This window comes from Colletotrichum tamarilloi (assembly GCF_030869305.1).
Source record: "Colletotrichum tamarilloi strain Tom-12 chromosome Unknown Scaffold_33.1, whole genome shotgun sequence".
Lineage (NCBI taxonomy): Eukaryota > Fungi > Ascomycota > Sordariomycetes > Glomerellales > Glomerellaceae > Colletotrichum > Colletotrichum tamarilloi.
Window position 1 is genome coordinate 117,836 of NW_026849416.1, and position 24,994 is coordinate 142,829.

The 24,994-nt window shown below is 51.4% G+C and overlaps 13 protein-coding genes across 13 annotated transcripts; 4 read left to right on the top strand and 9 right to left on the bottom strand.

The window, feature by feature from the left end:
* Positions 1-154: 154 nt before the first annotated feature.
* Positions 155-2,903, bottom strand: CTAM01_08917 (glucan 1,3-beta-glucosidase; the record flags this gene model as incomplete). Its single annotated transcript, XM_060524937.1, has 6 exons — positions 155-568; positions 628-853; positions 914-1,935; positions 2,003-2,296; positions 2,419-2,554; positions 2,632-2,903. 6 exons carry the CDS (start codon positions 2,901-2,903, stop codon positions 155-157), a joined length of 2,364 nt encoding a protein of 787 aa, XP_060380377.1.
* A 2,896-nt stretch (positions 2,904-5,799) lies between these two features.
* Positions 5,800-7,155, bottom strand: CTAM01_08918 (lipoyl synthase; the record flags this gene model as incomplete). The annotated part of the gene is made up of 2 exons (XM_060524938.1): positions 5,800-6,098; positions 6,195-7,155. The coding sequence occupies 2 exons, from the start codon at positions 7,153-7,155 to the stop codon at positions 5,800-5,802; spliced, it is 1,260 nt and encodes a 419-aa protein (XP_060380378.1).
* A 540-nt stretch (positions 7,156-7,695) lies between these two features.
* On the top strand, positions 7,696-8,016 carry CTAM01_08919 (uncharacterized protein; the record flags this gene model as incomplete). The annotated part of the gene is made up of 1 exon (XM_060524939.1): positions 7,696-8,016. The coding sequence occupies one exon, from the start codon at positions 7,696-7,698 to the stop codon at positions 8,014-8,016; it is 321 nt and encodes a 106-aa protein (XP_060380379.1).
* A 782-nt stretch (positions 8,017-8,798) lies between these two features.
* Positions 8,799-9,116, bottom strand: CTAM01_08920 (uncharacterized protein; the record flags this gene model as incomplete). Its single annotated transcript, XM_060524940.1, has 1 exon — positions 8,799-9,116. One exon carries the CDS (start codon positions 9,114-9,116, stop codon positions 8,799-8,801), a length of 318 nt encoding a protein of 105 aa, XP_060380380.1.
* Positions 9,117-12,373: 3,257 nt separating this feature from the next.
* On the top strand, positions 12,374-13,982 carry CTAM01_08921 (uncharacterized protein; the record flags this gene model as incomplete). The annotated part of the gene is made up of 4 exons (XM_060524941.1): positions 12,374-12,562; positions 12,646-12,792; positions 13,282-13,683; positions 13,812-13,982. 4 exons carry the CDS (start codon positions 12,374-12,376, stop codon positions 13,980-13,982), a joined length of 909 nt encoding a protein of 302 aa, XP_060380381.1.
* A 1,348-nt stretch (positions 13,983-15,330) lies between these two features.
* Positions 15,331-15,516, bottom strand: CTAM01_08922 (uncharacterized protein; the record flags this gene model as incomplete). Its single annotated transcript, XM_060524942.1, has 1 exon — positions 15,331-15,516. The coding sequence occupies one exon, from the start codon at positions 15,514-15,516 to the stop codon at positions 15,331-15,333; it is 186 nt and encodes a 61-aa protein (XP_060380382.1).
* Positions 15,517-16,526: 1,010 nt separating this feature from the next.
* On the bottom strand, positions 16,527-17,978 carry CTAM01_08923 (F-box domain-containing protein; the record flags this gene model as incomplete). Its single annotated transcript, XM_060524943.1, has 1 exon — positions 16,527-17,978. One exon carries the CDS (start codon positions 17,976-17,978, stop codon positions 16,527-16,529), a length of 1,452 nt encoding a protein of 483 aa, XP_060380383.1.
* Positions 17,979-18,634: 656 nt separating this feature from the next.
* On the bottom strand, positions 18,635-18,895 carry CTAM01_08924 (uncharacterized protein; the record flags this gene model as incomplete). The annotated part of the gene is made up of 1 exon (XM_060524944.1): positions 18,635-18,895. One exon carries the CDS (start codon positions 18,893-18,895, stop codon positions 18,635-18,637), a length of 261 nt encoding a protein of 86 aa, XP_060380384.1.
* Positions 18,896-18,982: 87 nt separating this feature from the next.
* Positions 18,983-19,247, bottom strand: CTAM01_08925 (uncharacterized protein; the record flags this gene model as incomplete). The annotated part of the gene is made up of 2 exons (XM_060524945.1): positions 18,983-19,061; positions 19,234-19,247. The coding sequence occupies 2 exons, from the start codon at positions 19,245-19,247 to the stop codon at positions 18,983-18,985; spliced, it is 93 nt and encodes a 30-aa protein (XP_060380385.1).
* A 2,164-nt stretch (positions 19,248-21,411) lies between these two features.
* CTAM01_08926 (uncharacterized protein) lies at positions 21,412-21,558 on the top strand (the record flags this gene model as incomplete). The annotated part of the gene is made up of 1 exon (XM_060524946.1): positions 21,412-21,558. One exon carries the CDS (start codon positions 21,412-21,414, stop codon positions 21,556-21,558), a length of 147 nt encoding a protein of 48 aa, XP_060380386.1.
* Positions 21,559-21,686: 128 nt separating this feature from the next.
* On the bottom strand, positions 21,687-21,983 carry CTAM01_08927 (uncharacterized protein; the record flags this gene model as incomplete). Its single annotated transcript, XM_060524947.1, has 1 exon — positions 21,687-21,983. The coding sequence occupies one exon, from the start codon at positions 21,981-21,983 to the stop codon at positions 21,687-21,689; it is 297 nt and encodes a 98-aa protein (XP_060380387.1).
* Positions 21,984-22,378: 395 nt separating this feature from the next.
* Positions 22,379-23,055, bottom strand: CTAM01_08928 (uncharacterized protein; the record flags this gene model as incomplete). The annotated part of the gene is made up of 3 exons (XM_060524948.1): positions 22,379-22,441; positions 22,530-22,941; positions 23,006-23,055. The coding sequence occupies 3 exons, from the start codon at positions 23,053-23,055 to the stop codon at positions 22,379-22,381; spliced, it is 525 nt and encodes a 174-aa protein (XP_060380388.1).
* A 602-nt stretch (positions 23,056-23,657) lies between these two features.
* On the top strand, positions 23,658-24,587 carry CTAM01_08929 (uncharacterized protein; the record flags this gene model as incomplete). The annotated part of the gene is made up of 1 exon (XM_060524949.1): positions 23,658-24,587. One exon carries the CDS (start codon positions 23,658-23,660, stop codon positions 24,585-24,587), a length of 930 nt encoding a protein of 309 aa, XP_060380389.1.
* Between the last annotated feature and the right edge of the window lie 407 nt (positions 24,588-24,994).

The window sequence follows — 24,994 nt, forward strand, 5'->3', positions numbered from 1 at the left end:
TGCCGACGTTTGATATCATCAGTCCAGCCTCATCACTCTCCGACAGACAGTCTCTGAGCGGCATCACTCACGCCAACGAAAGATTGGTCTCGATGTGGCGATGACAAAAAAGAATTAAGAATATCATTACTTATACAGCCAAGAAGTAAACATCTCAGTGCTGATACAAGGCAATACCAGCCGTGAACCCAGCAATATTATCCTTGTAGAACGCAATGTCCTTTCCATACCGCGTAACCATGGCCGTCGTGCCCACAATCTGCAGGTTGTAGATGTCAAAGTTATCAGTCGCGGTGCAGTTACCCGGCGCATCGCGCACATCGACGATGCGCTGCTGGCACCTGGCTCCGGCGCCAATCTGGCAGCACGCCGTGCTGTAGTTGTTGAAGAAGGAGTAGTGTCCCGCGCCGAACGCGACGACGTTCTGGCTGCCGATGACGCGGAGACCCCAGGCCATCTTGCAGGGCGGGCCGTTGGGGTCGGCGTCCTTGCATTCCGTCTCGAAGTCTGGGTCGTGGTAGCCCTTGACGCGAGGGAAGGGGATCGTGGCTGGCGGGTTGGGTTGGTACTAATCGTCAAGGTCAGCTTCATGTAAAAGAGTTGGTTTTCATGAGAGGGAATACGTACGTAAGGGGTCTCGGACTGAATCTGGCCCATGTACACATCTCTGGTCTTGAAGAGCATGTATTGGTAGAGGGTATGGTGCTCAACTCCAGAGGCGGACAGCCAGATCTTGCCGGCGGTCGACTCGATAAGCAAACCACGACCGTTGTAGATGGTAACCTGCTTGTAGTCGGGGTCCTCGAGGTCGTGATCGGCAGTCCAGATCCAGCAGTTCTCTTGAAGAAGTCCACTTGAAGATTGTCAGCCCGCATTGTTCACAGAAGAAGATCCATAATCAGGGGCAACTCACGAAGCAGGCTTGGTGATGTGCATACTCATCCATGCCGCAATGCAGTTCTTGTCAATAGTATCCGCGGTGACAGTAGCGTTAGGAGTGGTAGGACACTCCTTCAGCTGTTGCTGCGTACCAGCGAAACCTCCGACACGAATATGCACATCCCACATACCAGAGGGCTCACCAACGGTGTTGAGGTTGTACTCAATGACCTTGGCACCCGGGGCAGATCCGCGAGTCGACACAATCATATCAGACCACTCGATCGTTCCGCACTGGCCCGGGATAGCGACCTTCACAACGGGGTGAGGCTTCTCGATATCCTGGAACTTCTCACCGCCGCCCATGATGATGGAGGCTAGGGCCTCGCCCACGATGCGAGCTCCGGGAGGGATGAACACGGTGTCAGAGACGTAGTAAGTTCCCGCGTCGACGAAGGCGAGGAGGCCAGCGGCAGGGTTCGAGGCGACGTAGTTGAAGAGGTTGTTGAGGGCCACCGTGTCGTCCGTCACACCGTCACCGCGAGCACCGAAGGAGCGGGCCGAGATAACGAGGCTTGAGGGGACATCTTCGTAGTGCGGCTTGGAGCGCTCGTAGTACTTTGTCGTGCCGTTGGCGGAGGTTCCGAGAAGGGCTGGGTAGACGGGGAAGTAGCCCGCGTCAGAGCCGGTGTAGTCGGTTGGGCCGGTGGGTGTGTAGATGTGACCCATGGCGAAGCCCTGGGAGACGGTGGCGCTCGAGGTTCCGGCGATGATGGTGTTGTTCTTGGGTCCGAGAAGGATAGTATGGACCTGGGAGAAGGCGACATTCTCCATTACGAGAGTGCCGGCCGTGACCGGTACCGTAACGCCGGGCTCACGGCTAGTGCGAATCGCTGTTTGGGTGTTGATGAACTCAGAGTCCAAAAGAGTGATTGAAGAAGTGCTGTTGTCCTGCATACGGATGCCGATGCCGCAGTTCTCAACGTAGATGTTCTTGTACGTCCAGCCCCAGTCCCAAAGTTGGTTGATGGCGACCTGAGCGTTCCAGAAACGAAGCTATTCACACATGACAAGTCAGCAACCAATGTTCGCTTTCCCACAACTATTAAATGGCCGTTTATACATTACGAGCAGTATATTGCTGGTTGCCAAAATTGACGCCGTATTGACCTCCGTAGAAGTCAAGATCGTTGAGAAGGCCGCCTGAACCCTCCTCGATGAAGATGCCGACATGCTTGCTCGACGAGCCCTCAGCAAGGCGGAACTCGCAGTTCGTGATAGCAGTAGCTTGCGACGAAGGCCAATGAATTCCAAAAGCAGCAGCAGAGGCAGGAATGGCTGTGGTGTCAAAAACGAGGTTGCGCACTTGTCTGAAGAAGACGTTGGTGGCTCCCCAGCTGAGGCCATTCGCGCCATACTGTGGTGGGTGTGTTAGTCAATTACTCCACGCACAACACAACTAATGCAATTGACATAATTGAGAAAAGACTTTTAATCCATGAATACCAATCATATCATTTCGAAAATTTAATCACATACCGGGTTGCCATCGAGGAGGCCGAGGGTGGTGTTGGTGGGGAAGTCGGCCACGGCCTTGATCACTGGGCGATCGGTCGGATCACCAATGATTTGCGTGTAAAAGTAGTCAATGATGGAACCTGAAATGAGATATGTTCTACAGCACATTGTTAGCGATCTCATCCTGTCCCTTTCTTTGATCACTTAAATGAATGACAGTTCCCCGAGACTCACCCGGGAGGGAAGTAGACGGTAGCAGGCGACGTCGTCTCGCCCTTGCACTTGCCCGGCGCGCACCGCTCACCGGAGCTGATGGCGAGATTGATCGCCGCAGTATCGTCCGTCACGCCATCGCCCTTTGCGCCAAAGTCCTTTACGTTACGGAAGACTTTGTAGTTCGGGTCCGGGTGGTAGGGGGAGATGCCCTGGTGGGCAATGTCTTCCATCCAGTAGGCCGCTTTGGCGAGGGTCGCGGCCGCGAGCCAGAAGGCGGCTGTGACGCGCATTTTGACGGGTTGCTTGTTGATTTGCTGTTCGAGTAAGGTGAAGATACTATGATTACGAGGAATTCGAATGAGTGTGGTGGAAGTGAGAGCGAGATAGACTGCGCTGGTGCGATTTCAATGAGTGGATGAGTTCGGAACTCGATGGAGAGATTTGTGTAATGAACGTGGTTACTTCCCCTCCTGATCAATAAACCAGCAAGGTGAAGATCAAAAGAGATAGGAAAAAGAGAGGCGTGAGCAGGAAAGTCAATCAAGTAATAGAAAAAGGAGTGGCGCGATTCTCAGCAGAATCAGCAATAAGGGCAACGGATCAGAAAGCTATAGACATTCAGGGACCCCCAGCAGTGGGACGAACCTTGAGATCGGGTAGATTACTACTCACACTCTCAGGCCCGGACGTCCCGAGTAAGTGGAAGATGAGTACAAATAGGCGTAGGGGAAAAAGGAACAAAGTTGACGGAGCGACAAGGGGTGAAGGGCGACAAGCCTGGGATACTTTATTAGAGTTGGGCTGAAGTGGAGGAGACGAGGTCGAGAGAGCTGTGGGAGCCGTGGAACGACGGGTTCAACGCTACTCAGCCTCTCAGGAACCAAGAACCGCGCTTTTGCGGGACGTTTTGCCGTTCGTTTCTTGATAGACCAAGAAATTATCATAAAAAAGGTTCTAAAAAGGGATAGACTGGGGGGGATGAACGTGGGCAGAAAATCAAAAGCAGTGTGTCTCATTTACTTAGCTTCCCGTAGTTTTTAGTCCTGCTTTACTCCCTCACTCATTCCCCGCGCGCGTCTTACTCCATTCGCTTCCCAACATGGGACAGACGGACAGGATGACTGTAGATGCTATGTCATGCAGGAAAGAAATGACCACCAGATGCGTAGACGTATTCATACCGGCCCGGAAAGCATTGTTTGCCTCTACAATGACCGGGTGAACTGCTGCACATCTCACCTTCGACAAGATTCAATCTAAAAGACGCAAAGCTTCCAATATTTACTTCGCGACCCAACGCGCTGACGAGGCAGTCATCCGCTAGGCGTTCGAAAGGCGTCTTGTGGCTGGCTGTCCACGCCGTTCAGGTACACCAGGCTTTGACAAAGAAAGCAAGCTTCTTACTCAGTTGTTTTAGTGTGATTCCAGCCTACGGATACTTCACGGGCAACCCACGAGGGGGGAGGTGGAGTGCATTGGAGCCTTTAGAGGGTGTGCTAGGCCTGTGTGGGATAGGTCGGGGCGGGAAATGATGAATGAGGGGGAAATGAGGGACGCCTCCGGGACCGTGAACGCGCATCATTATTGCAGGATGCATATGCAGCTGCTGATCTGCTTTGGTGCTGGTGATCTATGGATGATGTCGTGTGGGTGAGTGAGCGAAGAGAGGTGGGAGGGCATGCATGAGAGCCTGGCCTAAGGAGAGAGAGGCATTTCGCGGTGAGAAACCAACCTAGAACTAGAAGGGATGTCCAGGGTGTCTTGGTCTGAAGGGAGCCAGTGCATGAAGTGGAGTTCCACTCATCGCATGGAACGAGGGGAGACAGAACGTTGGCCGTTGGCGTTTACTCCCAACGGGAGCCTATGCTCTAACGCGATGTTCGGCGATGCTAATTCTTGACCAAGGACACTTATGGTCTCGTTTGTTTCAACTTTCGATAATCGCTTTTGGTAGATGTCGCCGGGGATGAATGGCGAAGAAACTTCTCGGGAAAGATGACAGGAACAGGACCAAGCTTTCCCCCGGCCTGGAATGAAAAGTGATGGGACGGTGCATTGGTGTTGGCCGGGGTGGTCAAGGCCAGCTTTTCTCTCGCATTGCGGCTACCAGATTCTCGGCCGTCCCCTTGGCCATTGGGTTGGTACATCTATCGCTCGTCCATTGATGCATGAGAGTAGCATCGCTTATCCCCAAAGCCAACAGCTCCCCTGTAAAAAATGCTCAGCTGAAAAAGCCAAGATCAAAGCAGACATGAGCCGCGTATGCCCTCATTCTCAGGCGCCCATACCTCAGTAGATCCCGTGTTATTTGAAGGGATCCCGCGGGATCAGAGGTGCAGGCCAAGAGACTGATAAGTAAAGGACTCCTTTCTTGAAGACTCGACCGTTAAGGTGTCTCTCCATTCACACGCACTAAAACCCGATTCAAGAAATCGATAACAGCCCTATCCGGTGAGTTTTTGAACGCGGAACACGCATCAGGAACGCCGGGAAATTAGGGCCTCCTCTCAAGACCACGCCATCTTCTCCCTTCTTCGAGCTGAAGATGCGGAAATCCGACGTCTCTGAACTTTTTCGATTCCTGCCTCCTGAATCCGATCTTGGCTCAGACAGAGGGTCCGTAGATTGGTATGCGATTGCCAGGACCAGGCACAACGAGGCGACTAGGTGGTTCGAGGTCTTACCCCTGAGGATTCCGACGATTCATCAATCGGCCGAGTTATGATCGTGGTACAAAAACGCCGGAGACCACCCATTCGAATTGGTAGAGAAGTGAAAGGAGGAGGAGGTAAGGTTGAAATCATACCAGTAGATAGCTCCAGATCCACCGTGCCCGAGTTGAGTCATCATACCCCTTTGAAAATGGCACGCACGGAGTAACATGAGACCCGGATGTAAATTCATAGCTCTTAGTGGCCATTGTTGAAGACCACCCGGCATCCGTATATTCTTATAGGTCTACTATGCACCTAGGTTGTATGTCGAAAGTGTGCCACCCGGGGGTAGAAGATGGCGATGCCCATGATGAATGAATTTCCCGTCGTCCAGCCCAAAAATATTAACGCCAGCCATGCCATCTAACCCCCCTTTGACAATTATCCATCTCATCCCCTAGTCTATTTCATCACCATCCTCACAGATCGTACATCCTCAATTCTCGCTGTAAAAGTACAGCAACAATCCGGTCTAAAGCGTCTTGAACCCCTCCTCCAGAGCAACGGTCTGGCCCAGCCTACCGCTCGCGGCCATGCCAGCCTTCTCGCCCGCCCTCTTGCGCAGCACGTTCTCGATAAACGCCTCGCCGGCCTTGTAACTGCTCCGCACCAGGGGACCACTGGCACAGTACAGGAATCCCATATCCAGCGCGCGCTGCTTCCACATCTCGAACTCGTCGGGGGTGACGTATTTCTCGACCTTGAGGTGGCGCTTCGTCGGGCGCATGTACTGGCCGAAGGTGACGACGTCGACGTTGGCTTTGCGAAGTTCTGTGTTTCCCCAAATGTCAGCATTTCTTTCCGGCCTTGACTTCAATTCACGCGGTTTCCTGGCTATAAGCCAGAGAATGATAGGGACAAACGTACGCCTCAAAGCATCCATAATCTCCTCCTCCTGCTCTCCCAAGCCAAGCATCAGACTCGTCTTGGTAATCATCTCCGGCTTCACCTCCTTGACCCGCGCAAGCACCTTGATACTCTGCGCAAACGTGGCCCTCCGATCACGCACATACGGCGTCAGCGCCTCCACCGTCTCAACATTGTGCGCATATACATCCAAACCGCTCTCCGCCACAATCTTCACCATGTCCAAGTCGCCCATAAAGTCGCCGGTCAGCGCCTCGACCAGCAGACTCGGCTTCTTGGCCTTGATCTTGCTGATTGTCTCGGCAAAATGCCGCGCTCCGCCGTCCGCCAGGTCATCGCGGTCAACAGACGTCAGAACAACGTATCCCAAACCCCACCTAGCCAGCGCCTCGGCCGTGTGCTCCGGCTCATGGGGGTCCAACGGCGCCGGCGCGCGGTTGGTCTTTACACTGCAGAAACGGCATCCGCGCGTACACGTGTCGCCCATGAGCATGATGGTCGCCGTCGCTGCGCTCTTGGAGGAGCCGCCCCAGCACTCGGAGATGTTGGGGCACTTGGCCTCCTCGCATACCGTGTGCAACCCCAGACCGCGCAGATCCTTCTTGATGGACTTGTAGTTCTCGTTGCCGGCGGGGATGGGGGTCTTGAGCCACTCCGGGAGGCGGGTGATGGTCTTCTTCTTGCCCGTCGGGCCCGTGACCTCGACGGTGCGAATCTCGTAGGCCTCGGCCTCGGAGAGGGCCGCGGGGTCGCCCTTGCTCGCGATGAAGTCGTCCAGCGACGCGAGGCTCTTGTCCTTGAAGTAGGTCGGTCTGCGGGCTTTCGGGGGTTGCGATGCTGCTTCGGATGTTGTGCCGAAGGTGGGAGGAACGGTGGCGAAGGCTCGGGAGCGAGCCGACGAGGCGAGAGCCCGCCGCAGAGGAGCCTGCACGCGGGCAAGAGGTGCTATGGGCGATGGCATTGCAATTAACTGTCGTTTGTGTTTCGTTTGATTCCCACTCGAAGTTGCCCGTGTGATTGCAACAGCCGACGATGTTGCGGGCGAGAGAGCTTGGTTGAGAGTTGATGCAGACAAACAGCTGTGATGGGGCAAAAAAACAGGTCCCAAGAAAAAATGACCACTAGAAATTAGGCCCTGCAGCTGGCTACACCCCCCGGTCCCCGGATTGAATCGGCATATCGGGGGGCGGTGATTGCACCCCGACCAATCAAAACTGGCCGGCTGTCTGACAGCGGCAATGCTTATTAAGAAGGCTTATCGAAATGTCGGCGTACCGGGGCTTTCCGTCCCAACGGTTTCGTTTTTCAAGGGCCGAGGGGTCGTTGTCTTACTCGCTTCCCGGATCTTTCCAATCAAGAGGTCAGGATTGCCAATGCTGTGTGGAATCATGAGCCGAGTCCTCATGTCCCTGTCACTTGTCGTGGTAGGAGCATGCAAGGGTTTGATGGAACAGAGCCATAAGCTCATGTCAGTGAATTCGTTCAACTATGCTACCAGTAAATGCTTCTTCTCAAGTCCTTAAAACTCCTTTCAATGGCCTCCAAGCCCCCCTCGCAAGGCAAAATCGTCTCGGACCATGCCATCATTCAATCAAAACGGTCGTCAATCCGAAAATATCAAAGCAAATCCATCGCGTCCTCCTACCGACTGGGCAATGTCAGACAACCCAAGCAAGCGAGAGCCAAGGTTAAAACTTCGAAAAGGGCAACCTCGGAAGTGCAGCTTGATCTGTCCAACCCCGGCCGGCAACCATACAGCAATAGGGGTATCAACAACTCGAAGAAGAGTGAAACTTTTGTTCCATCACGAGAACTCCGGTAAATCCCTAAATCATCCATCCTGATCATTTCCGTCTTAAATCCTCCCTTGAGAAAAGACGTTGCGAAAGATCCCGTAAATATCATTTCCAGCCAGCAAGCACACCTGCAGCAACATCAGTGCCTGGCCAGGAACTCGAGCCAACGACAGCCTGAAAACCATCAGGCGTGAATTGACTCGATGCCATCCCCAACACGACCCGCCAGTCTAGAGAACCAGACAGTTGATTGTGTTGAAGAAGGCCCTGGGTGATCATGGCCAACGACGTGCATGAAGGGCAGATCGACTACGCATTCCATGCGACCCTTGTGCTGCTGGGGAAGAATCGAAACATTAAAACATGAGGTGGCAAGCCGTCCGCCACCCATAAAAGAAAGGCGGCGGACAGTCAGTGTCGTTTGAAGTCAGAGTGAAAAAAGGTTGATCGCTGTCAAGAAGCCCTAGTTGACTAGCGTGTCGGTTCCTTTCCTGCAGGATGGCGATGCAAGCGTCGCACATGGTTGGTGTCGAAGAGGAAAAGGGTATAGTGTGTGCCGTCAACTCAAGTGGTTTCCCAATCTCAAGGTCGTGAAGTTCGTAAGAATAGGCCGCACTCACATCGGTAGCGATGTTGCGCCGAACCAGGGTTGGAGGCGATGACAAAAGAGAAAGCTGAAAAGATGTCGCATCGAAGAGTTCGGTATGGCATTCAGATGCAGTTGGCAACATTCCTCCAACCACATCGCAACTTTTCACCCGTCGTCCATTTCCTCACACCTTCGTCTTGCGCATCCAGTGATGCCGCTTTACAACATGATAGCAGCGACCATACCAGCAACACCAGCGAAAGCCAGGTTACCGGCGTTGAGAGCGGCGCCCGCATTGGATTTCGAGGTAGTTGCAGCGGTAGCCGCAGCAGTTGCAGAGGCAACAACGGAGCCGGTGGGCTTGAACGTCGCGGTGCTGTTGCCGGTGCCGTAGGTCATGGTGGTGGTGTGCGCGCGCTCGAGAGTAATGGTCTTGGTCTGGGTAGCCGTGGAAGTAACCGTCGTCGTATCACCGCTTGAGGTCTGGGCGAGCGCCAAGACGGGCAAGAAAGCAGCAAGAATCGTGGTGACCTTCATTGTGTCTGTAAGTGGGTGTTTTTGGTGATTGTACTGGTCAACTGTCGAAGCCTGACGAAGTATAGACCGAATCGAATATGTATGTGCGTCGGAAGTAATCCGTTCCACACTATGATGCGTATGCTTGGTGTTGGGTCTTTCAAAGATCGTGATGTAAGTCGTACTGCTTGCCTTGTTGCTAAGCGTGAGATGGGACAGCCAGATGTATATATGTGTTGGCGTGTTTACTGTTGTGTCTAAGCCAAGGCAGTGAGTGGTTTTTTGGCGGGGAGCGCTTGTTGTTGGTTTGCGACAAGAGGGCGTCTGTCCGCGGATGTAAATAGGAATGAGTGTTAGTCCGAATACTTCGAGTAATTCAGGTTTGGTGATGTTTGTTTCAACGACTGTGCGTGAAGCGAAAGAAGGGTGAAGCAGTAGGAGACTTTGCCAACGAAGTCTGTGGGTTATGGATCGGGGGGGGAGTGGTTTGAATAAGAGGATGCTGGAGAGAGGACCCAGACTCGCGAGAAGTGGGAAAAGACGTGGGTTTTGGATGTGGGGAGGCAAGCGACGGGGGCAGGCGGATCAGGCGAGGGTTACGGATGCAAGCGTCGGGTGAAAATGAGCAGCAACAACGAAGTACTCCGTACCTTTACCCGGGGGCCTGGCAACCTGGGAGTCTGGGAGACGTCTGGAGGTCCAGGATCCTCCCAGGCGGCAGGGCCTCATCCCCGTGGACTGTGAGCCTGTGAGGTGACTGGCAGGGGCGACGACGATGCAGGCGCCGACAGGGAAGGCGCTCACACCCAAAATGAAAGCCAAGCCCGGCCCACGAGAGAGATGGAGGAAGGAAAGGACGTTAGCTGTGGTCCGTGAGCCTGTGAGAGGGCAAGAGGTGGAGGTGCTCGGCCCTACCTTCCTTGTCCTTACCTGCCAGTTCTTTCCAGATGTATCCCGGGGAAGGAGCATGTAAGAAGAGACGGCAGGTACGGCTGGGACGGGACAGTGACACAGGAGGGAAAAAGGAGATGAGATGCTTACTGCGGTGCGAGTCGCAAGTCGGGCCTGGTCTGCTACTGAGAGTCTGTAAAAGCCAACCGAATTGTCGCAACGGAGGCCATCGTCACTCGGCCGGTGAGGTATCACAGAGGTAGCTGCAAGGTACCCGTGTCCAAGGCTGCTGGCCATGCTGCAAGCCCACCATCCTCCTAGAGGCACCAAGTACAATGAACATTTTTACCCGCCAAGGTTCAGCGGTGGTAGCTTGTACACACGACCATTCGTATGCAGGCTCAATACCTATGCAGGCAGGGGTCTGGATCTTCGCGGGAAATTAAGGCGCAAAAGCACAGCATTGCGTTCGCTGGCAGTCGACCACGTTACCTTGCGCCTTGCCTTGGTGCGCTTTGTGAATGGATAATTGTGCAAACAACCAACCGCCAACTATTCATCACGCCAGCAACGACGGATCGGCAGAGTGTCGATTGGAAGCTGTTCGTTGTTTGCCCTGACGCAGTGACAGCGCTTTTCTTAGAAGCCTTGTGTGATCCTGACGCGGGCTGAGCGCAATCCGCAAGTCTCAAGAGCCAGCAATAGAAGCAAGAACCCAGAATAAGCAACATCCGTTGCGGGCAGTGGTCAGCGGCGCCATGAATAGTGCCATTCTTTTTTACTTCTTATTCTTCCGGTTGATTCCAGGCGGGTAGTCCGACTCCTGAGAAGTCGCTCGGCCGAGCTAAGACGGAAACAACACCTTGTGCCGGGCGAGACAGGCCCAACGGTCCATCACTCGGCTTGCTTATTCTTGATGTCCAAGACAAAGTCAGGCCGGGGTTGACAGAAGGAAGGAGAGAAAGGCATTGTTACCAGCCGCAAACGGGCTTAGTAGGCGGTGATTGTTCGTACAATGCTCTCTAACAGGGCGAATAGCGGCAGCATTATTGAAGAGTTAAATGGCATAATTTGCACCTCGTCATTTGGATCCCCTCGCCAATGCGACACAAATTGCCGCGAAATGGACGAAATGGGTGGCACACGAGGAAAGAAGAGCGCGAATCGTCCATTCCCGATACAGCGACGATGTGAGTGGGCTTTTCATAAAAGATTGAACTGCACAATTTCCCCGAGCCACCAGCACCTGGTGATTGGTTTAAGGTGCGGTGGAAGCGGGACCCAGCTGGTGAGACCCAAGGCTTCTTGTCCTTCCGTTTCGCGGCTGGCCAACTCGTTCCTGCATTTCACTGAGAAAATGGTTCCTGACGCTAAGCCTTGGATGATCAGCTCAGAGTGTCTCGTGCGCTCTGACTGGCCGGGGGTGCCTGAGTGCCTGCAGCCAGTTGGTTGGTTGGCTCATGAGTGGGGTGGAGCGTTAGAGAGGGACGGGAAAGAAAGAAGAGTTTGCCGTCAGTGCGGTATTTTGGAATTTGGAAGGAACTGAGCGATTGGGAAAGACGGAGGGAAGTCACTGAGAAAGTCGCTTCCAGTAGGGGCAGCCAGCAAGGACTCACCCTGTTGCCTCCCCCCGTTCCTTCCCAAAAAACGAGTGTCAAATCTTAGGATTCTCTCCTTCCTTCCCAGAACGTTCGTCCGACGGTCTGTGCAGTCGCAACATGGAAGTGAGTCGCGGTTGCTCATCGCCCGGGAAATGTCATCATCCTTCATCCCTATTCCCCGTTCAGATCACTTGCGGAGAAGCCTCTTCTAGTGTCGATTTCCTCATTCTTAATTTTACTGACCTACGCCGCTGTAGCCTCTCCGTACGGATATTCTTCGTCCGGGCAGCATGGTCAATTCGGATGCCAATTCGCAGCTCGCAGCCCATCCATCGTCAAGTTTGAACGGGGCCGGCCGTCGACGGTGACCAGCAGCAACACAACCCGGACAAAATCGTCTCATGTGTCTCAGTCCCATCTTTGTCTCTCCGTCCAAACTCGCACTTCAACGATAATCAAACTTGGGGGCTGCAGCTGCAACCGCAAGTCCTCGGATGAAACCCGAAATCCTCCCCAGGGTCATGTCCACCAACATAGACCAACCTGAACTTCTGGAGATCACGCCGGAGATCAATGATTTTGGTGGGCCAACATTGCTGTGAACTTCTCAAGAGGGAGACTCCCTTCTCGCCAGGGACCAGCGGCCGGCCATGAATAATGGATCATGAGCATCGCCTAGGTCCTCACGTTGCTTGACATGGGAGTCTTGACTCTGGACGGCCCGAGCTTGCCCACTTCGCGCATCGGTCGCACTAATTAGAACCTCGTCACCTCGCAAGTCGTCGCATGCCCCCCTCCTCGTTGCCCCTATCCGTCGCGACTTGGGCACAAACTGCAAGGCCCTTCAACAGGCCCTCGTCGCAACAGGGCCATCGTGACTCCTCTTTCGTGCCACCAACCCGTCACCAGTGTCTGCGGAAACTGCTCATTCAGACGCACAACGACCGGCCACTACCCCGTACAAGTTGCTTCCCGGTGCTTCGCTGCCACAATGTGAAACTCAACTTTGTGCGGTCCTTGAGAGGAGGTTCCGGGCGCTTACATACACTACTCGTTAGGGACCTGCGAGCAAACCATTTGATCAAAGTCCTGCTGGATTGAACCGTCTAGGCCGCTCACAAGGCCTGTCGAGACCCACGGCTGCCACCGCAGCTACTGGTGAGAAGGCGAGGTTCATGGATACAGAAAATGCTCTGGAGTCTGCTGTGAGTCCTACGCATTGCAGCTGGAAACTCGCGGTAACCGCGCCGCCTCTGCTGGTGGTCTAAGCCAAGCTAGGGACACTCAAGCGAGCCCGGTCACTGGGGAATGATTTCTTCTCTAAACGCCCCAAACCGTAAACGGTTGCCCATTCATTCCCCCTTCTCCGTGGCAGCCTGGCCCGATCTCGACCTCTTCAACTTAGCAAACGCCTCTTGGCAGCTTTTTACCGGTTGGTCTTGTCCTTCAACGGACCGAAAGGGGGGGCGAAAAGAAGAAATTTCACAGCTGTTGTTGCACGCCACCAAGCACAAGAATGAGACGTTGCGATATACTTAGACAACGGCTTCCAACGTTTTTTTCGGTGGGTCGAGGATCGCGTCGCAGCGCCGGCGCTTTGCGGACACCACACGTTCCTTTGTTGGTCTTGGCCCATCAGTCTCCCTCTGACCTACTGTCCCGTCCTCTACTGCGTTAAGCTGCGCGCTCGCTAGTTGCAGCTTCGGCTGTGGTACGCGAAGTTGGAATATCATGCAGAGACACTGGCCAAACTCAAGACCATCCTATCTTTGCTTCTGTGTAGTCTACACCTCGTAACATGTCTCGGACTCCTCGTCTCAACGGCCACATGCAGCAGCCTGCAGTTCGTGTGCGCAACGCAGGCTGCCGCTGCGTCCTCGGCATTTGAACCCCAATTGCGCTGCACGAACAATGACCTGCAGCACAGCAAACATACCCTGAGCCAGGTTACAGTCGTCCTGGAGCCGTTAGAGCATCCTCCAACACTGGCCGATTCACAAGAGATTGCTCTCCCTCAGATTTCCTTTGCCCCCAGAGTCAACGGCAACCTCGACTCGTGGCTCTCCACACCGGCACAACATGACGTTGCTGTTCGAGTGGGAACGCAGCCATGTGGGCTGCGGTCAAAAGACGACAAATTCATGGGTTCCATGGGTACGAAATAGGGGACCTTCTCCTGAGGAACCCGGACGGCGATTCCTCCTCCCATTAACTTGATGCGAAGCGATGTCCGGAGCCCCGCCCCCGTCTCCCGATCCTTGAGCCGATTATCCAGCTTCCAGCAGCAGATTACCTCGTCAGCGTCGTCATCGCCGTCGTCGGCATAACAGATTACAGTCACTGGACAACCTATGGACCGTGCTACGAGGATGGCTCCAAAGTAGGATTCGGCTGAGGAAGACAGCTTTCATGCAGCTGCCTCAAGAACGTCATCCAAGTGACCGGATTCAGGAACATCGATAATCATGGATCTCCAGAAGAATAGGTATCAGCAAGTACTTGGGTCACAGACGACCAGAAGTCAATGAGTCGTTGTTGCTGTCAAGCACCCTGGCGACGTCCGATCTTGACATCCGATGAAACAAAGGCCGTTCATCTATCAGCTGCGTTTTGAAACGGAGCACATGGCTCGTCTGAGCGTGCACTTATTTTCAAACCCTTGGGGTCAGTGACGAACATGGGCTGGCACCAGTCCCTGCATCTACGGATTGGCAAACAAACGTGTGCATCTGTGCATACCAAGCTCAGACGATGCGTTTGAATTTATGAGAACTTCGGGGCCGAAACAATCTCGACATCGCCGAGTGTTGCACGTTGTAAGTTGCGACCAGGAGCTCCGCCTACTGTTGTGCTAAGCCCTGAGCTGAGGATGCCAACACGCGACAGACTCCGACAGTATCGCTGTCTCTCTGACAGCCGCTCTGCCCCATCAATGCGCGACTCTCCAAATTCTCCTCATTTGCCCCAACAATAAAGTTCTGGGCACATTCAGTGAAGCGCACTGAGTAGGGCAATGCCCAAACTCAACTGACGATGCCAAAAGTAGTCTGCAGCAGCCTAGCAAACACTGCGCCTTGGATGACTTCGTCCACCTGCAAGGTTCTCAAGTTTGCTTCGACCTCGCTTGACCAGCGCAAGATATTAGCGCCGGTTATCACCGGTCTATTAGTCTAGTTGGTTAGGACGTCGGATTCTGATTATCGGAATTTCCGTAGGCCCAGGTTCGAATCCTGGATGGACCTCTCTTCTTTTGCAAATCACGCAAAGATGGCATTAAATCGTCTTTCTTTTGGTTCAGAGTTGAGGTTGAGGTTGGGGCATTGCTCTTGAGGTTACGACGTTGGCTTTTGTCCTACAAACCCCGAATCGACCCTGGATAGATGGTGGTTTGTCACGGTGTCCCGTAACTCACTGATATCAGGGCCATGTCCAGGTCCGCTTGTCAGCCAGAAGGCCGCCAACTTGGCACCGGATTGAATCCGGTCGAATTATTTGAACAAAAAAGCCTTTGGAAAGAATTACTACCTTAGATACTAGCGCCAGTGACTTACCATCGAGACTACAAGCGACGAAGGTTCTCCTCAGCAAGCTTAAGGTTGAGAACATTTGGGTCTTGATCTTGAAGCACTCTAAACCGATGCACGCTTTCTGATTGTGATAACATATGGTCAAGCCATGGCATACTCCACAGCAGGTTTCATTCATAGCAGAGGCAGTAATACACATAAGCCTTTCAATATCGACTAACGGTAGTACGACCTACCACAAGGAACACAGAATCGGTGACCTTGCTTCGCGGTCCGGCCACAGCCGCGCATACAAAGTCCCGAACGCTGCAGGCTGCCGGCGTGTATTATCCTGCCGCAAGGGCTGCAGAAGCGATGGCCGGGTAAGGCAGGCGCGATATTGCATCGTAGACAGGCGGACATGATGGTCTTCAATTCGTGTGTAGCGCGCTATATTTGTAGACCTATGGGCCGTGTTAGCTTGAGTCATTGAAGAACAGAAGGTACTAGATACAGCCTTACTAACCCTTGATTTATGAGTGTGCTAGATAGTAGCGTCGTGGGTTGATTATGGCTTTGTAATTATCATGAGGTAGAGATTGACCATCAATGACAATGATGTCAAAGCTGATCAACAGAATGGAGGGAGCGTGAGATGAGAGTAGGTTTCTAGTTCCAGACGAAGCGAAGGCCCGAAGGAATATGACAGACTTATATGTACTATCTCATATGTTTGTTGTAGCCGCATTTGCCGATGATGCCTCGATAGGGAAGTTGCAACATTGACGAGCATCTATCTGCCACCTGACCGGCTTTATCCAGAAGATGGCTGCATCGAGGTAATACGTCCAATATCACAGCCTGACTTTCATACCCACCAATAGCTATACCCTTGTCGTCGTGGCCCTCGAGGGCATTAGGAGAGCGGGATCTACGCACGGGAAGCTGCCAAAAACGGATCGATCGGGAAGTAGGCTGGGATCAGATCCCACCTTTCAGTATCCTCAGATAAGCTGCTGACGAATTGTGTTGATAGGATGTGTCTCGTGATCCCTATGCAGACATAATGGAGCGTTGAAGAAGAGGGGTGTGGGAGAACCCCTGCTGACAAAAAGACCTTGCATATGGCAAGCTGCAAGACTTGGAATCCCCTCAAAAGAATGTTGCTTAGGTTTCTTTGGCGATAACAACTTTCATAACCATGATAATGTGATAGTAGAGAAGCTCAGATCCATTGGATTCTATATTTGGCATCTTCAAACAACTTCTTTACACGGCAAGGGGCTCGACGATCGGATCAAAGCATGCCCGATAATCATCTTAGATGGCTCGAATTCACAAGCGCCTTTCAACATGAGTCGATCAATCGTTGTCGCTTGATTCAATAAGTTGATTTCTACGTATGCACTTATGACTTAAGTCTTCAGCGCTCCTCAAATGGGCGCCTGGTCATATATGAATTCCAGGTCTAAAACGCTCGAATTTGCATCGCAAATCATGCTGACTTTACTTGGATCAACCAAGTCTGCATTGAAGCGTAGCTGAATTTTCCGCAAGCTCGCACATCTTTCTCCAGTCTGATGCAGGTCCACGAGTTCACGGATATGAGGTAGTATCTCCATGGTGCACCCGTACAGCTCGAGGCTCTCCAGATTAGGAGGTATATGATTGACGAGTCGCGGAACTCTCTTCAATTCCGACACCTTCTCCTCTTGATTGAAGTTGTTGTAAAGGCTTGGGATTGTCCAAAGATCAGTGAAACCAGTAAAAGCCTCCATGCCGATGTGCAATGTCTTCAACGAGACCATCCCCCGCAGGAACGTACCGATAAAGAAGCCCTCTAGTTCGACGTACCATTCTTGATTGCGCCACTGGCCTTGGTAGTCGATATGCAGACATTCGAGAGTATCTCGATGCGGTGACAGAGCCTGAGCTAGATCTTGCGGCTTGATCTGCATATCTAGGAAACTGCTGTCACCTGGGGTCCAGCGAAACGACTTCAACTCTCTGCAAGCACGGATGACTGTGCTTAGGCCCTCCTGAGTAATGTTTGCATCCAGTAGAGTAAGATTTTGAACGTTTGAAGACCTGGGCGGATTGGCGTTCTCGTCGAAGAGGTGCCCGTTTGGGCCACTGCTTGATAAACTCGCGCACATGAATGTCCGTAACTGAGGTAGTTGCAGGAATTCCTTCCCAATGTTGAAGAAGTGGAAAAGACTCTTGGGCATCTCTGGCTCGCCGCAGTACTCTCGCAAGTGATGGAGTAATGGGGCCTTCATGCTCCCCCCGTGCAATGCCGCAGCCTTGATCAAGCGAGGAAGCAGACGAGGCGCGAGAGGCGTTCCCAATTCGAGGACCTGGATCTTCGGGCATGCGAGAAACATGAGGCCAATCTGCTGCTCGACTAAGCCGTCGGCGAGGCCTCGAAGCCACTCGTGTCGCACAGCCTCCCAGTCTTCAACGTGATCGGAGAGACCCGATGCATCAATCATGTTGGTGTACACGCCAATCTCATCGCTTTCAGGACCCAAGGGTTTCTTGCTCGATGGGGCAGTGCGGTAGATGAGGCTGGTGGAGACATGTTTGATGGTAATGCGGCGGACATGTGGTGCAAGCTCAGGCTTGGTGATGGTGATGTAACGCAGGAAGTCGAGGTTGCGGCTGCGCTTCTGCGCGTATTGGCTTGTGTTCTTTGGGCCGGCGGCGCTCTCATAGGTTCGGACTGAGAGAGGTAGAGCGATTTTGTAGAGATGTTTGCATGTTGGAAGCACTGCGTAGATCGATGCGGGGTGTGAGGAGGCGAGAGCCTCGAGGATGTGGGTTTGAGTTTCCACCGGTAAATCGACGAACCCAAGGGAGGGCGTCGACGAGTTTGTGTCAGGCATGATGCTTTATTTATGGGTTTCTTCCCATCATCAAATGAGTAAACCTCGGATTACTGGTGGTTGTTCTGATGATGTTGCGTGCGCCAGATTGAGTTGTGGCTGGAGGAGCTAATACTGTGGCAGGCACCAACCAGAATAGACCTTCCCGCTCGGTTCCTGTTGAGAGGTTTGGCGCTCGATTGTCATTGGCCCTCGGGGAGATCGACCTCTCGCTTTGCATCATTTCTACTTTTTCGAGGACGACTATATTATCTCAAAGAGATTATTGGAAATAAACCCAGCGCTTCGCCATCAGGCGCGTTCCGCATTTACTCTAAGCCTGTCAAGACACATTTTAGTGGGAACAGAATTGTCAAGCTATCCAGGAGGCGGCCAAGATCTCTTTGATCTCGCAGGCAAGTAATACACGGAGAAAGATTCACGCATGAGGTGATTTGGATTGGTTTCTAGCCTAGGATTGTTCTTCGACCACGCCGCATCTCCGGCAGATCAATGTTTGATCCGATCCCAGTGCTTTCTCTCGGACTGCGGCTTAATTGTCCTACTTGACTGAGTGTTGACAAGCTGAGCTTGAAGCTGTGCCAGTCATCGACCGTGATAGGAATGAGTGAGGCTAATAATCAGGCGTACGTGGTATGGGTATTCCCCCAAGAAACCTAAGCTGGAACCCAGTGGCAACGCGGGCTGATGTTGGGACCACCTGAAGAGCTAGCAAAGAGCGGATGGTAGTATCTTTGGGTATTCGTGCCCCCGGGGCCGGGGGCTTCGCACGACTGTGTCTCTTCATGCCAAGTGCCTGGACGCCCAAAATACTCGGACTCTCCACAGTTTTTCTTCTCAAATGCCTTCATGCTAGCCTGGTAGGCAGCTGGTACGGCTGGATCACAACTGACTTTGTATCGAGGGTTGCCAGCCATCGCCACACTGGCGAGCGCAAAAAGAATGGCTACGGCTGCGAGATGCACTGAGTGTGTTAGATGGGATAGGAATTGACGTGGTATTGACTACTGATGCTGGTGGTGATTCTGTGAAGACTTATATCTCGAAGGCAAAGTGAGGTAGGACTGGTGATGCGGCTTATTTCTATGGAGGAATTTCAGGATATGTCTAGAAATCAGCTACCACACGGCGCAACGTGGCTTGATATAACCCCGAAATCGTCGCTCTCGGGTTCATGTAGTCGTATCATTAATGCAAAGTCCGTCGGTGTTTAATCTCGTTCGAAAAAACGTTAAACTGGGCATGTTGAACTTACGTGCTCCAGGCCATGAGATAACAATGGGATCGCCGTAGAAGCCTAAGGTGGCTGGCAGGTTTAATACGAGTGGATATTAGAGTGCATCATAAAAGAACTTTTAATTGATTTCTCTCAACATTCAAACTCTATGTGCTCGTATCAAGACTGGCAGCATTGGTTGCGATGCGGTCTGACTCGGAAATATGCGAGCGGGGAAGAGTGACGACGAGTTAGAAGAGAACTGGGTACCTTAGCCTTGACCAGCTCCTTGCACTATAATCCTTGATCCCCATTTACCATTATATGGAATAAGTAATTGAATTTAAGTGCTAAACGGGTTGCTTTTGTCGCTTGATTAACAAATCAATCGAAATGCTGCTAGCTTGTGATCATTCCTCCACTTCGAATGCCAAATACAAATAGGAAAGAACGATAGATTTTGGGAAGTTTTATTCACAACTTGGATTGATTTATATCATTGAGGCTTACCTATGCTATCTCAAATGAATTAAATACATCCTCTCATCTCGTAGTTACAAGGTCAAGGCGCAGTGACGAAGGCGAGGGGGAATCAACAGACGAGCATAGAGGCATCAGCTAGGTCACCTACCTTAAAGAACTTTGGTCAGGAGAGATAGACTATCTTGCGACCATTCTCATCGCAAAAGGGAAGCATCGTGGAGATGAGCCATTTGAAGAAGGAATGCCCTTGAAGCAAGATCCAAAAGGCTTAATTCCGAATTAAGTGCAACTGTCGAGAACGGTGTAAAAGACACGTGAAGACACTAAAGTGACCAATTTTGGGAACAAAATATGTCGAAGTTTCCCAGATTTGGCAACCTAAGCCCCTAACTGTTGATTTATGTAGTCATATGCACAACGTTCAAAGTACGTGTGACGGCCCTGAGCAATGCGTCATTACGCGCTCGTCCTGGCAGTATGCAGCTTAAGATGAGAAACAAGACAAGATCAAGTCGAATGAATGAACGCGCAAATGCATCAAACGTGTTGCCGTCATAGCCATCATGACAGATTATAACAAAAGGCTTGTACGACCTAAAAGGGTAAAAGAATCATGCATATATATTATAGGAGAGTTGACCAGGGCTCACTCCCTGTGTATTGACGCTGGTAATGGATGCTTCTCTTACCGACTAGGAGCATTGTAAACCCTTGGTGATATTCCACAGGAAACGAAAGCTGGATGAGTTCATGCTCATATAGTCGACAACTCAGCCCCAAAGCGACGGATTACGCATATTCGTATCAGTAATCATCCTGTACCTGCAATACTCACCGGTGGGCTAAGTTTCGCCGCTCCGTCCTCTAAATAAACTTTGAAAATCAGGTGATGAGAAATCAGTCCATCAGTGAAGCCAGAACCAGTCTCGAACATTGCCCTTCTTCTAGCCTAGCAGTATTCATGACTTCCGGCGCTATGAAGTCTTTCCTGTCTCGATAGTACTTTATGGCAAAAATCGAGAATCCAGCCTAGATTGGGACATGCCGTGGTATTTCTGGGCAATTGATTAAAGATAGCTTTCACAATTGAAATTATATAGACTCACACAAGATCACGCTGACATGCCTGTCATCATGCGTTGGGTACAAATACAGCCTGAGCTCACTGCTCCCGCTAGTAAATTCGCGAGAGTCATGGAATCTCATCAGAATATCTGATTACACACGAGTTCAGCCTGTAGCTTATCAAGGTTGATACAGTAAATTCCCATGTCGCGGATGAGCCAGAATAACCAACTCAGATCAGCTACGACGCAAATTTGTGTAAATTAACTTGCGATTTCTGAGTTGTTTGTTCCTGCAGTCTCGCTAGCTCCAGGGTCGGAGTTTCTCAAATCAATCCAGAGAAATTGATAGTTGCCGGCAATTCCGATGAACCAATCGTTTCGAATAGCAAATCCTCACAGTACCTAGCTCACTTAAAAGAGAGACGACCCACGGGTTTCGACAATTCGCCTGCTATGTTCTACAATCTTGCTGGTAGAAATTTCCCACCCACCTTCCTCTAACTCGATCATAGACAAGCCATCCGTACGTTGGATGACTGTAACAAGCCTTAGCTGTGCTGACAACATCTCCAGAATATGAGACTCACAACTCTGGTGACCGTTCTTTCGATTTCGATTACCGCTCAAGCTTGCTCTGGCTATAAGTACTGCCACTGTTACGACTCAGATGGTACGCCAAATGACAGTGCCACCTCGACAGTCTGCACCAAGGCTGGGTATCAAACGAAATACAACTCGGACCTTGGTCACTACGAGTGCTACTACTATAGTGAGACACTGTTCAAAAACATTGGACAGAACAATTGCGGGATGAGAGAACGTTGTATCAAAGCTGGAGCCACTGGAAAGGACTCAAGCTGTAGGGGAAAGGTGTAGATGATTAATCATTCAAGCTCATCATGAAGAGGGTTCTTCACAGTCATTTTATTACTATTTGACGGCTCAAAACTCTATATCCGAATTCAAAACCAAATCTTGAGGGTAGTCGAAGTCATCCAAAATCACACCATGTTCTGTTTGGACTTTTCGGCGCCCCAGAGCGTACAAGTTTTGGCTTTCGAAGAGGCCCTCTCTTTCTGCTCCTAGTACCTTTATCAGACGGAGAGCTGAAAGCCGCACTTCTAAGCACTTGCACTCTGTGACAACGAAGAACAGCACAGGTGAGAATGCAAGTTCGAAAACAAATCGTGGTAGCCGTATGGTCCGCATATTATTAAATTCAGAAGCCAACGCAATCATCTCGCGGAAGCCGTGTATGTGTCTTTCATCGTTGCCCCCATGATCTACTGGGAACAGCATATCGAAGCAAACTTGACATGTGTGGAAGCGCATACGCATCAGTGCTTGCGGACCTTCGCTAGCACAATTTGGCTGAGATGTTGAGTCAATGTCGAGGCCATCCATCAATTCTCTGCATTTCTGCAATAGAGAACCGATGCAGTTCCGCTCCTTCACCTGATCGAAATCAGCTCCTTTCCGTTTCCAATGTTGTAAAATCATTAATCGTCGGCAAATTTCGTCGATCATCGAGTGTGCATCCTCCACGTTATCAAATCTCGTTGGTACCGCATATCTTAGGACATGTGTGAGTGCTGAGTCCGCAGGAGGCCTTCCAAGGAGCAGCGGAAGGACGCTCAATCGCCGAAAGACTGGTACGATGTGATCTCGTATCCAGGGTTTTTCGCTGCCATAAGTCTCTAAGATTTGGTTGCCGTGTTTGCAATGCCGAATCGCGGTCTCGTTATTTGACTGCAGCAGCTCGATACATGTAAACAAGACGCATACAATCAGGACTAAAGACTGATCTTGCACAGCCTTCACACCTTTGATTGCCGCATTATAGTACTGTAATGCAAGCAAAGGTTTAGTGGATGGTATTGCCCGCATCTCGCGAGCCTCGTATAGGTGACTGATTGCTAACAGCGAATATTTCACTATTGGCTCAGATTGGCTGAGCTGCATGACAAAGTACGTCCAAAAAGCAGGCTTCCTAGGGCCAGATAGACGAGGCGCAGCGTATTCATAGAAATATTGTAGTGACCTTCGCTCACTTGCGGAGTCTGATCCATGATGTCGCAGGGCTGCATGAATCTTGAACTCGACCGATGCCTGTGCCAAGTAGCCGTCGCACTTTCGGCCTGTGTCATTGCAGCGTCGGCAGGAAGGCTTGGTTTCGTCGCACTTGATCTTGCGAATCCTACGAAAATTAGTACAAAAGGATTCGCCTGAGGCCTCTGCGAGGCATTCCGATCTATGCATACTTGCAAGTCAAGCACCCGGTCTTGGTCTTCTTGGAACCTTTTCGTGCCATGGGATGATCACATCAGGCGACCAAAGACAGGTTTTCTCATCAATTTCGGCAATATTAAGGCATGAGAGCTCTGGTTCTGTTGACACAGGTGCGATGACTTGCGCTCTAGTCTATTCCACCTGACGTGATGATGTAACTGGAAGTTCGGAACGCCCCTTTGTTTGCTATGGGTCCTGGTGCGGTAAGTCATGTAAGATTTGAACAAAAGCCGAACGAGCCAATCAAGCTTTGCACTAAGTAGCTTATGATTTCTAATCATCATCGTCACTATACTAGCTATCTCATGAACCCTCTGATTGGTTCATTCGGTTTTGAGAATCCTAGAGTTGAGTCTAATGACACTGAATACATGTAATTTTCGTAGTCGTCTTGGGAAATCATATGTGAGCGGTGCTTAGCTTACAAGGTTGCAAAGGTGATAACGCGATATTCCACTTCCTTTGGTTTGTCAATTAAGTACGTCGAACAAGTATTTAAGTGAGTGGTCCTCCGCTCAGCACATGCATACTACTAGCTCAACACATTGAAACTGAACCATCATCAGCCCTTGGTCAATATTTAGACTTACTTTATTCTCCTCAATCTATATTCCATTCACAGCCATGTCACCTGTGCGACAAGATCGTAAGATTGCCTTAGTTGGCGCCAGTGGTAACCTTGGGCAACACACCCTGACGGCACTGCTCTCTCATGGTATCCACGACATCACCGTCATTGTCCGGAACGAATCCACCTCTGAATTCCCTGACAGCGTCACCGTCAAAAGAGTTGCCTTCGATGATGAAGCTGCTCTCACGTCTGTCTTGGATGGTCAAGAGGTCTTGGTCTTGCAACTTGGCATCCCAGCTGTGGGCCTCAGCGACGTCTTCATCCGCGCTGCCGCAAAGGCCAACGTCCCGTATATCCTTCCGACTGAGTTTGGTAGTGACCCAGAAGGAAAGCTCATTGAAGAGCTGCCTGAAATCGCTGATAAACGCAAATATCGAGAACTCATCGAAAAGCTAGGAGTTGGTTCTTGGATCGGTGTCATTACCAACCCTTGGTACGATTTCTGCCTGCCTATGGGCGATGTCTTTGGTATCGACGCCAAAACACTCAAGGTTACGCTTTGGAACGGGGGGCGTACAAAGATGAATTACACCACGCTGGCCCGAGCTGGAGCGGTTACTGCCGAGGTTGTGGCTATGCCAGATGTGGAACTTGCACGCTATCGCAACAAATGCTTCTACACTACTTCCTTCCACGTCACTCAGAGAGAGGTACTGAGTAGCATTATGCTGGCGACTGGAACATCTGAGACCGATTGGGACATTCGCGAGGAGGCCGTGGATGATGTTCTTGAGAGAGCCAATGCGATGAGTGGGGATGACGCACATGCCGTGGTGCTTGCGAAGTTCTTCCCACTACATTACAAAGAGGGCGAGGGAGGTGATTTCAACAGCAAGACTGAGGATCTCGGTCGTTTTGATCTGAGCAAGGAGGACTTCCATGCCGTCACGAAGGATGTAGTTCAGCGGATTCTGTCGCCCTAGAGTCCTGTCATGCGCTTGGAGAGAACCAGAAATAGTCTTTGTCCTTCAGAACAAGCATGTCTCGCAATCTCTCTGAAACCTGTAGAAGTCGGCACTTGCACCATGACTGTCCTTCGGATATAGATACCCTTGTGGCTACATCAAGCATGGACTCTTGACCACCACAATAGGTCACACTAAATGTAAGGTACTTCTCGTAAGTAATCGAAGACGACTCACTGAGTGTAGATAATGCATAAAAGGACACCAACTGATCATAGATGGTGATAATGCGCTGATGTTGCCCCTTTCAACTGTTGATGTGCTCAAGAAGCCGACTCCAACCGCTGTGCCTCTCACTTGGCACACACCGGACCAATGTCGGACCAACTTTTCGGCCCAACCCCGCCAAGTGAACGCATCTCAGA